General features: G+C 42.7%; 1 protein-coding gene across 1 annotated transcript in view; it reads left to right on the top strand.

The window, feature by feature from the left end:
- The window catches only part of EML6 (EMAP like 6), a 287,760-nt gene that overhangs the window by 88,573 nt on the left and 186,980 nt on the right, over positions 1-12,207 (top strand). The window contains exon 3 of the mRNA XM_088841461.1: positions 10,361-10,520. Coding sequence (XP_088697587.1) covers positions 10,361-10,520 — 160 coding nt within the window. The remainder of the gene's footprint in view (positions 1-10,360; positions 10,521-12,207) is intronic.

The raw sequence follows: 12,207 nt of genomic DNA, 5'->3' as shown, positions 1-12,207 counted from the left end.
TTCAAAGGTCGCAAAGGTTTTCATATGTGTTTTTATATTAGTTGTATGGTTTTAGTTCTTCCATTTAGATCGCTGGTTATTTAAGATAATACTTGTGAATGAGGAGAGGTAAGTGCTGAGGTTTATTTTTTTTTTCTATGTGGATGTCCAGTTGTTTTAGTTTAAAAGAACTATCTTCCCCCTTTAAGTTACCTTAATGCTTTCATTGGAAGTCAGTTGACCAGACAAATATAAGTCTATTGATGGACTCAATTTTGTTCCATCAATCCCCCTTATGCCAGTACTCTACTTTCTTAATTCTGACTCCCTTTTATAAAGGCTTTATGTAGAACTTCCCCTTCTATTAACATTTTTCTCTTATTTGTTGATTTCACTATTTGAGTCCAGATTCTCTGACTGTTAGTCATGACTATATACAATTTTCAAAATTCTTGCCTAGGGTATCGTCTCCTTTGAAACAGTTCTTTAGATAACCAGTCATCCATTTATGTGGTTTTTACCAGTTTAATTTTCAGAAAGTGGTCTTATTTTTAAATTTTGGAGGATACATCACAATAGCTCTCTATGTACATGACTTTCCCTGTCTTAGAATGTCAATCCCGAGGGGCCCCACATGTGTTTGTTTTGAGCAGTCTGTCACATGGCAGTTAATTAATAGTAGCCACACATCTATGTTCTGCTTACTGTGTTGTAAGCACTCGTGTTGTAATCATCGCTTGTTGTTGTTGTTCAGTTTCCCCGTCGTGTCCAACTTTCTGCGACCCCATGGACTACACCACACCAGACCTCCCTGTCCCTCACCATCTCCTGAAGTTTGCCCAAATTCATGCCCATTGCATCATGATGCCATCCAGCCATCTCATCCTCTGATGCCCCCTTCTCCTTCTGCCCTCAGTCTTTCCCAGGGACTTTTCCAATGAGTCGGCTGTTCACATCAGGTGATCACAGTAGTGGAACTTAAGCTAGCATCAGTCCTTCCAGTGAATATTCAGGGTTGATTTCCCTTAAGATTGACTGGTTTGATCTCCTTGCTGTCCACAGGACTTTCAGGAGTCTTCTCCAGCACTGCAGTTTGAAGGCATCAATTCTCTGATGCTCTGCCTTCTTTACAGTCCAGCTCTCACAACCATATGTGACCACTGGGAAGACCATAGCCTTGACTGTAGGGACTTTTGTCAGCAAAGTCATGTCTCTGCTTTTCAACATACTGTCTAGGTCTGTCATTGCTTTCCTGCTGAGAAGCAGTCATTTTCTGATTACATATCTGCAGTCACCATTCACAGTGATTTTAGACCCCAAGAAGGGGAAATCTGTCACTAATTCCGCCTTGACCCCTTCTATTCGCCATGAAGTAGTGGGATTGCTTTCAGTTCAGTTCAGTTCAGTCGCTCAGTCATGTCCCACTCTTTGCGACCCCATGAATCACAGCACGCCAGGCCTCCCTGTCCCTCACCAACTCCCGGAGTTCACTCAAACTCATGTCCATCGAGTCGGTGGTGCCATCCAGCCATCTCATTCTCTGTCATCCCCGTCTCCGGATTTGTTAAATCCTCACAATAATGCTTACCTTCCTTTAGGTAGAACTGGTATTATTCATATTTTATGGATGAGAAACTGAGGCACAGAGAGGTTGAGTAGTTTCCTGAAGGTGATTTGGGAGAAACTTGTATGCCAGTAAGTAGAGGAGACATGCTTCAGTGATGCACTGATAACTGCTTAAGAACAAGCTCTCCAAGAGAAAATGTATGTGTGCATATACATTCATAAGTTTGTTATAAATTTTACTGATATAAATGATGTGTTACACACAATTTACAAAATAATAATAAAATATATAATACACTATAAATCCTTTGTGGCTAATTCTCATAAAATTCTTTCCTTGATTTTTGATGAACTCTGTTATCTATGGCCAACCTATGGTTGCAACTCAACCTTGATCTGACAAAACCCGATGAATACTTTATTACTATCTGGTTCAGAAAGGAAGTCCCTCACATCACAGACAAATGAATATAGTTCTTTACATGAATGTGAGTTGATATTTTTTTTATATTAATAAGAAAAAAGTGAAACAGCAAAAATCTGTCAGAACTTTAATCATTAGCCAGTGATGTGAGCGACTTCCTTGCTAATTGATACTACTTTTTGAATATTGGAAAACTATTTTCTTAATTGTTCATGTTTTTCATAATGTCATAGCTATAGATACGACACACTTTTAAGTATATTCCACATTATTAAAATTTTATCCTTCTATGTCTTAAGTCTGGACAGTTGAAAAAACAACAAATCAAGCCCTGATTTGTAGCATTTGTTGATTTCCATGATGTGAAAACTCCCACCCTGGCTGATTTCAAACCACTAAGGTGACATCATTAAAAACAGTTGAAAAGAGATGTGCAGAGAGAGGCACATCATTCTGTATGGGCTGGATAGGCTGACAGTAAATAACCTCAAGACTATAGGTAATAGTAACATAACTAGGAAGTGATGAGTTTTTGTGTGCATTACCTTTGTGGTTAATATAATTTATTTAGCTGCACGTTTATATAATTATTAACAGTGGCCATGTTTAACAACTGATTTGCAAGATTGCTGAAATTTAACAATCAGTTCTTGCTGACTCTAGCATGCTGCTGCATGCTTTGATCTCAAGCAAAGACAAACCACTAATCTCTTAGTCATTCTTTTCTGTGGCATTAAGGTATTGCTAGAATATGGTTCCATACCAATACAAATACGGCAACTCTCTGCATGCAAGATATAATATTGTGTGTTTATTTTTCCAAATCACATCTATTCTTATTAGATGTACCACTCATCAAGGTTGTGAGAAGTCTAATCTGATAGACCATTGCTCAACCACGGATTGTACAGGTACCCTGAGGCTTGCACAGTTCAGGACATGGTAGTAGACCTTGTGGTCTGTTGACATTGCTGTCACTTCCATTTCTCCAACCCAGGCCCACATGGAGGGCAGGGCCATCTCCATGGTGTCAGGTGAGATCACAGCCCCAGGGGTGGTACCCTCATGCCAAGTGCATCTCTGGGGATGAGGACTTGAACACACCTACCCTCACGTGAGGTTCCATTGCCTCCAGCCCACTATTTTTAAAAGAGCCATCCTTTGCCTTTTCATTCTCACAGGTGAACATCCACTGAGGTTGGGCCACTTCCTCTTCAGCTCAGAAAGCAGTAGCCTCCCCCTCTGCCTTCAGACAGTTCAGCCTAATCACTCTGATGCACTTCTACCATCAACATTGGAAAATTCTCTCAGGGTTATTTTCAGGGAAAGGAGGGAGAAGGCTTTCATGTTTTCCTGAGACTACTGTGGGGAAAAAAAGCTACTAACATATAAAGTTATTACTGAGAAAATCCCTGAAGCAACCTAGGCAAAAATGAAGTAAGGCTTTAAAAAAGTCAAGTCTGAATCATGAACATTTTTAAAAATGCTGCACTTGGAATAAGTACTCAAATATAGTGTTTTGCCTTCAGGAACTGAGACTGATTAGTGTTGATAGGAGTGTTTTGTTTAACCTCATAAAGCTACCTCTTTTTATGACTCTATTAATTCGCATCTTCTCCCCATACAACATATTGGGAAATCTTCCTCATTTTATCTGACATCAAAAAGACGTGGTTTTGCCCTCTCGGCATGCTGGAGAAACCAATCAATTCCTTCTCCCAGACAGGGTGATGAAAGTCCTCTGCGGTGCTTTCTATTGCCATGGCAACAGAAAATGGGATTTCCCAATGGAACTAGATTGATATATACACAGAGAAAAGCAGTTTTTTAAAAAGCTCGATCCCTTTCTTGTTGCTATGTATACAATAAACTGAGTACCAAGGAAAGGACACCAAACCTTTTTATGTAGGTGTGGAATAAGACCTCAATTGTATTGAGACCCTCAGCGAAAGGGAGTCAATTCTGAAAGTTTTAACATTGTGACATTGCTATTGTAGCAATAGCAATCTACAAATTTTGTAGTGTGCCAGTTTTCTTAGAAAAGCAGAGATTTGGATTTATGGACCCTCAGATGGAAGATGGACATAAAATATAAGTAAATGGCATCAGTACTTCAAGTCACAAGAAGAATTGCAACCCTGTGATATGGTGAAGAAGGTGCTGGGAAGCCCAGAGTCAGCCAGATGTTTTGTGTCGTGGTGGTGCTTTCCACTTCTGTAATTTCTTCATGGAATGACAGTTGGCTGATTCTGATGAAATCTTGTCAAAAGGAATTCAGGAGGCAGGAAAATTTTCATCATGGCCCCTTAATAGGATAAGGAGACTGACCCTCTTTAATCTGTTGGTTGATCCAAAGGCATTACTTAGGGTGGCTTCTTAGTCTTAGGGCATCTCTGTAAAAGAAGCAAAGAGCAGTTTTTAAGTAGGCAGTAGGGGGCCAATTTGGAATCTGTATCTGTATCTATTAATATATCTATCTATCTATGTCATTTAAATGCTTCTGAACTCTAAACATGTTTGGAATTAGATGAAAGCAAATCCTGCTCAAAATGACTTTTCATGAAATTCTTGAATTCCTAAATGCAGAGATGTGAGAACTGAATAGATAACCTGATGGTAAGCTTCAAACCTGCTTATTAAAATATTGCTGCTGTATCTGTACCATTACTGATACCTTACGTGTATTATACTCTTGCAAATCTTTTGATTAAGGTTTGCTGGTTTCCCCACCCCACTTTCTTAGGAGGATTAAAAAGTGCTGTTGAAATTATATGACAAATTCAAAACAAAATAAACACCACTTGGCCCAGCTCTAAAAGATACATGGATGCTGTCATTCTGTTACTAAGGTGGAAGAAGTGAAGTTTCTGGAAGGCTAATGGAGTAATGGCAAAGTGAATAGAGTTGGTTGTCTGTTCACCCTATTCTTGCCATGCTGCTGCTGCTGCTGCTAAGTCACTTCAGTCGTGTCCGACTCTGTGTGACCCCATAGGTGGAAGCCCACCAGGCTCCCCCGTCCCTGGGATTCTCCAGGCAAGAACACTGGAGTGGGTTGCCATTTCCTTCTCCAATGTGTGAAAGTGGAAAGTAAAAGTGAAGTCGCTCAGTCGTGTCCGACCCTTAGCAACTCCACGGACTGCAGCGTACCAGGCTCCTCCATCCATGGGATTTTCTAGGCAAGAGTACTGGAGTGGCTTGCCATTGCCTTCTCCGATGGATGTGGATAAATAGGAACACTATGAGTCATTGCAGTGTTGCTTGCAAGCCAGAGAATCAGGTCAGAGACTTGGCTTATGAAAGGAGAAGTGGGTAATTTTCTTAATGTATTCAAACGGTAAACAGGAACTTGTATAAATGGGCTATCATGGGCTGGGAAGAGGTGGTTTAAAGAACAGTGTTAAAAAACTTCTGGCAAAAAAATAATCCAGTGTGGACATTTTAATAAATGTGATAAATGTGTGTGCTTTAAGATGAATGAAAAGAATAGTAAAAACCAGAGTAAAAGCATTTCAAGTCCATAATGGGATGTTTTTGGGTCACACTGCTAGTTGGATAACATACACTGATAAATTATTTTGAGGGCCTCTCTAAAGATTTGTTGAAAGTTGTTTTTTTTCATTTCCTCCTTCATTCAAGGAATGAGAAAAGTCGGGAAATCACAAAATTATAGTTAGAACAACTGCCTGGAATAGGAAATTTTTTTACTGTTGGTTTTTTAGAGCCCCTTAAATCTACCAAGTCTCTCAAGCATTTTAATTAGAAGCTGTAATCACAGCAAGAGTGAGTTTCATTTGTGTCTCTTGAAAGTGCCTGAGCATGTTGGGGAAATACGCTCCTTCCTCTTTATTTTCCAGTCCCCGGGGTAGAACCTGTGCCAGTAGCAGCGGGGAGAGGCAACATGGCAGCCATGACTGTTGGCTCATTCACTTCCTCTTCAGCAAGCCCCTTATTAATTTACTCCACCATGATGCTGGAACTGTGTAGAGTTTTGGAAACGGCCCCTGCTGTCCTGAAAAAGACAGCTTAGTCAAATCCTCTTCTTCATAGCCCTGGGGGCTTCAGGGGTGGTGTAACCTGGAGAATCTCGTTGTTGGAGACTAAGTGGAATTAAGGTCATCTTTTCCCAGGCTGGCAGGCTTCAAACTCTAATGCTGCCAACTGCCTAAGCAAAAAACTGTCAGGTTTGACATGTTCAAGCCTTTCCTTGGCCTCAAACATCCTAAACCTTTCTCTCTCTCTTTCCTTTAAACATCTCTTGACTCATCCTCTCCATTCCATCTACCCCTGTCTCACCTCACTCTCAACCTACTGTCTAACTGGCCTCTCTGCCTCCTCTCCTAATAGACCTTACCCATCTATTCTTTCCACTCTTGAAGCTATTGATGTTGTTTCCTGCTGATAATTGTCAGTGATGCCCTTTGACAATAAAAGGGCTTTCAAGGCTGCCCTGGCCAGCCCATTATCTGTTTACTCGTCCGTCCTTCCTTTCAAGATGGGCTTCTTGAGAGAAAGGCAATGTATATCCTGTTTATGTTATCTATGGCACCACCTGACATTTCATAGTTTTTTAAATAAGGATTTCTTGAATGAATGGATGAACGATAAAGTGTTCTACAGTCTTAAAATGTTTTAAAGCCTCTAAGAGTCACCTATGTAGATGACACCACCCTTACGGCAGAAAGCGAAGAACTAAAGAGCCTCTTGAAGAAAGTGAAAGAGGAGAGTGAAAAAGCTGGCTTAAAACTTAACATTCAGAAGACTAAGATCATGGCATCTGGTCCCATCACTTCATGGCAAATAGATGGGGAGACAGTGGAAACAGTGTCGGACTTTATTTTGGGGGGCTCCAGAATGACTGCAGATGGTGACTGCAGCCATGAAATTAAAAGATGCTTGCTTCTTGGAAGAAAAGTTATGACCAACCTAAACAACTATTAAAAAGCAGAGATATTACTTTGGCAACAAAAGTCCATCTAGTCCAAGCTATGGTTTTTCCAGGAATCATGGATGTGAGAGTTGGACCATAAAGAAAACTGAGTGCTGTAGAATTGATGCTTTTGAACTGTGGTGTTGGAGAAGACTCTTGAGAGTCCTGTGGACTGCAAGGAGATCCAACCAGTCCATCCTAAAGGAAATCAGTCCTGAATATTCATTGGGAATACTGATGCTGAAGCTGAAACTCCATACTTTGGCCACTTGATGTGAAGAACTGACTCATTTGAAAAGACCCTGATGCTGGGAAAGATTGAAGGCCGGAGGAGAAGGGGATGACAGAGGATGAGAGGATTGGGTGGCATCACCAGCTCAATGGACGTGAGTTTGATTAAGCTCCAGGAGTTGATGATGGATAGGGAGGCCTGGTGTGCAGCACTCCATGGAGTTGCAAAGAGTCAGACACAACTGAGTGGCTGAACTGACTGAAGAGTCACCTACTGTGAAAAGCCTATGCTCTAACATGTGTTTTATTTTTATGTTACTCCTTATAACTATCCCTGGGGATATTTTCCATCAAGCACTAAGATGGCCAACTCAGGCTTGGGGCATCCAGGTGTTTCTCATCCCCAACTATCCTCTTCTCTCTGCCCCTCCATCAGGTCCTACGTTCACTCCCACCACAACTAAAGCCACGAAGTCACCGGTACCTTGTTTGTCTTCCTGGGAAACCCCACCCTCCCCCACCCAGACCAGGCCCAGCTCAGGCCCATAAGCCCCCTGACAGAGTTCACAAGAGGAGCACAGTTTCTGATGAAGGCCCTGCCTGGAGAGGCCTGCTCCCCCATTGTAGGAAGCTAGCCAGTAGGCCAGGTGGGAAAGGAGAGCAGTGCCCTAAGGGATCCTTCAGGGGAAAGGCTGGAGGAAGAGGCAGCCACAGTCTCCCAGGATGAATGCCAGACACCTCGTTCCTGCTAGGGTGAACAACAGGGCCCCAGGATATGCACTGAGATGGTGCATTTCGGTTGCTGCCGCCCAAGGTGGGATTGGACGCATCTTTCAGGGTCCTTCCTCCTGAAAGGTGATAGACTTTCAGCCTACCTGTGTGCGTTTCACTCCCAGGTTCTGAACTCAGGCAGCATCAGCCATGCACAGCCTTTGGGTCAGAGCCTGGTCCCCAACACCCGGCCAGGCCCCCGGGGGGGAGTGCCCTGTACTGTGACTTGGTGTCAGGGTTGGGGGAGGGGAGGGCAGGTGAGGCTGATTGAAATTTGCTTGATGGGCGGTGTGATCCAGACTCCTTTCTGGTTGGAGTGTCCTCGCTGGCATTAGGAACACTCAGGTTTTTCTCATCCGCAACACCTCTGCCTCCGCAGCACTCCCAAGATCCCGTGAGACCGTGAGATGGGGCTGGGTGCTTCTGGGAAGGTTGGTGGTAGCAGAGGCATCTTGGCTTGATTCTTCTGAGATGCCCCTGATGGTCAGTGCTCCCAGCCCACCCTCTTCCTGCCTCTCCGTCTGGACCTGCACTCACTCCCCACACCACAGCCGAAGCCACAAAGCTCATCCTCAGAGCAGCTCCAACCCTACCCTCTTTGCCTAACAAGAAAAAACAAAAACCAAAACTCGTCGAGCATCCAGCCTAGTCGGGAGAGGGTAAATAGAGCGTTAGAAGGCAGCTCAGGAGGCGGTCGGGGGACCAAGACCTGTGGACAGGGGCGTTGGAAGTTCCTGAGAAGACCAGCTGCACCCGAGCACCAGGTCCAAGGGCCTGGGAGGGCCGACGGTGAGGAAGGGGAGCCAGCACTCAGGGTCCTGTGCGAAAGTTGGTGCTAGGTTTAAAGGGAGACCCACGAGATGAGCACGGTGGGGTGAGAGACCCCAGAACAGGCTATAGGGCTGGGTGGCTGCAAAGTGGGGGTGTGCTACACATGGAGCAAAGAAAGAATCAGAAAGTAGATGGTTTCTGAAAGGAGCACCACGTGTGTGTTGGTTGTATCTTTCCCTTGCCAGTTTCACAAATAATGATGATAATGAAACTTGTATTGCGTGGTTGCTGTTGCTGTTGCTAAGTCACTTCAGTTGTGTCCGACTCTGTGTGACCCCATAGACGGCAGCCCACCAGGCTCCCCCGTCCCTGGGATTCTCCAGGCAAGAATACTGGAGTGGGTTGCCATTTCCTTCTCCAATGCATGAAAGTGAAAAGTGAAAGTGCAGTCGCTCAGTCGTGTCCGACTCTTAGTGACCTCATGGACGGCAGCCTACCAGGCTCCTCCGTCCATGGGATTTTCCAGGCAAGAGTACTGGAATGGGGTGCCATTGCCTTCTTTGATTGCGTGGTTGCTCTGTGCTAAATGCTCTATATTCATTATGTCATCTGTTTTCATATATTATCTCCATTTTATAGATGAGGAACCCAAGGACAAAAGAGATCAAGTAGTATGTCCAAGGAAATAGAGGTGGTGAGGGGCAGCCAATGTGCAAATCAAGGTGTCAATTTCAGAGCATATATTCTTATAAAAGTCAAGCTGAAAGGTGAACAGGGGCAAAAAACATCTAGTTGTGTTAGTTGTATAGACAGATGTTGAAGCTGAAAAGAAAAATAATTCTACTTTTCCTTAGTGTGTAAACAGTCATCTGCTTGTTTTTTTTTATAGGTTTCTCTCTTTTTTTAAAAAAATTACCAACACATATTTTTAGAAAGGCACAACCTCTTTGCACAACGAATTTGAAACATTAGACTTATTTCTCATCCAGGCATAATAATGATTACATTTCTCCTTCTTGACTACTACAGAGTCCTTGAAATTCCAGTTGGCATTTGACAAAGTTTTATTTTGACTGGACTACAGATGTAAGAAAAATTCTATACAAACCACAGGCAGGGTAATTTGAGGTTCTGTTGGTGTCACGGTGATTTATGTAAAATAGAGATTTTCATTTAAAATACATAATCTATGGCAGCAGATACAGAAACAACACTTGACTCTGATACCCCCCTCCATGCTTTGAAATCCTAATAAGGATGGTATCCAGAGCTTCTGCAAGCAGATTTAATTAATTCTGTGAAGTGCACTTTCTCCTGGCAACAGCATTTTTTTTTCAATTTAAAGTCAAAAGAACTTGAAAGCTGAGTAATATTTTCAAAACCAGTAAGTAAATATAATAACATAAGGCAATTATAGAATATAAGAGGTTTTCTAATCATAGAATTTTAACAGTTGTCTGATTTTCAAGTTTACCAAATGGGTAAAATCTGATGAAATGATAGCTAAACTGTGCTAAGCCTCTCTTCACCAAAGTTAAACATTTCTATTAGACCAATCAGCTAAATAATTTCTTTGGGTCTTGGGATTATCTTGTTAGATTAAAATTAGAAATGTGGATAAAAGATAATCAATTTTTTTTTTTTAGCTTTGTTCAACAGGATGATGTGAAAGAGGCCTTTTTCTTTTTCAGCCTTGCCTTACATCCAGATAAAACTCTCGTTGCAACTGGCCAAGTTGGGAAGGAGCCATATATATGTATATGGGATTCGTATAATGTCCAAACTGTGTCTATTCTTAAAGATGTCCACACACATGGAGTCGCCTGCCTGACTTTCGACTCGGATGGACAGGTATGTATCTTTTTCCTTCTCCATCTTCTTTTTCCTTAATGACCTCGCACAAGTCACCTAGAATTATAATGAACATAGTCTATAGGCTCTGAAAGTCTATGAACCCTCCCTATGTTCCCTTGTCAGCCTCCTAGAATCCTCACCTGTTTGGTCCTTTTCTATGCTCATGACACTGACACCCACCTCTGGATAGGATCCAGTTTTGGTTCCCCCAATCTCACCATTTGGTTAAAAATGCCTCCAGAAAGTGAACTCATATTGATTAGGTTCATAGTGACTCAATGATTGTACTCTGTCTTCCATTGTTAACTTCCTGTTTGGAATGAGGGTTGGACCAAACCTTTTTCACAGACCTCCAGCCCTGAGTATCTCCTTGGTTCCCCTTGTTTCAGAAAATAGCATCAGTTCAGTTCAGTTCAGTTGCTCAGTCGTGTCCGACTCTCCGCGACCCCATGAATCACAGCACGCCAGGCCTCCCTGTCCATCACCAACTCCCGGAGTTCACTCAAACTCATGTCCACAGAGTCGGTGATGCCATCCAGCCATCTCATTCTCTGTCGTCCCCTTCTCCTCCCGCCCCCAACCTTTCCCAGCATCAGAGTCTTTTCCAGTGAGTCAACTTGTCGCATGAGGTGGCCAAAGTATTGCAGTTTCAGCTTTAGCATCAGTCCCTCCAATGAACACCCAGGATCGATCTCCTTTAGAATGGACTGGTTGGATCTCCTTGCAGTATAAGGGACTCTCAAGAGTCTTCTCCAACACCACAGTTCAAAAGCATCGATTCTTCGGCGATCAGCTTTCTTCACAGTCCAACTCTCACATCCATACATGACCACGGGAAAAACCATTGCCTTGACTAGACGGACCTTGGTTGGCAAAGTAATGTCTCTGCTTTTTAATATACTATCAAGGTTGGTCATAACTTTCCTTCCAAGGAGTAAGCGTCTTTTAATTTCATGGCTGCAGTCAGCATCTGCAGTGATTTTGGAGCCCAAAAAAATAAAGTCTGATACTGTTTCCACTGTTTTTCCATCCATTTCCCATGAAGTGATGGGACCAGATGCCATGATCTTTGTTTTCTGAATGTTGAGCTTCAAGCCAACCTTTTCACTCTCCTCTTTCACTTTCATCAAGAGGCTTTTGAGTTCCTCTTCATTTTCTGCCATAAGGGTAGTGTCATCTGCATATCTGAGGTTATTGATATTTCTCCTGGCAATCTTGATTCAAGCTTGTGCTTTTTCCAGCCCAGCGTTCCTCATGCTGTACTCTGCATATAAGTTAAATAAGCAAGGTGACAATATACAACCTTGACGTACTCCTTTTCCTATTTGGAACCAGTATGTTGTTCCATGTCCAGTTCTAACTGTTGCTTCCTGACCTGCATACAGGTTTCTCAAGAGGCAGGTCAGGTGGTCTGGTATTCCCATCTCTTTCAGAATTTTCCACAGTTTCTTGTGATCCACACAGTCAAAGGCTTTGGCATAGTCAATGAAGCAGAAATAGATGTTTTTCTGGAACTCTCTTGCTTTCTCCATGATCCAGAGGATGTTGGCAATTTGATCTCTGGTGCCTCTGCCTTTTCTAAAACCTGCTTGAACATCTGGGAGTTCACGGTTCACATATTGCTGAAGCCTGGCTTGGAGAATTTTGAGCATGACTTTACTAGCGTGTGAGATGAGTGCAATTG

This window comes from Moschus berezovskii, chromosome 11 (genome assembly GCF_049115385.1).
Source record: "Moschus berezovskii isolate FMDL1 chromosome 11, NW_MosBer_1.0, whole genome shotgun sequence".
NCBI lineage: Eukaryota > Metazoa > Chordata > Mammalia > Artiodactyla > Moschidae > Moschus > Moschus berezovskii.
This window is presented reverse-complemented; position numbering and strand designations above follow the sequence as displayed.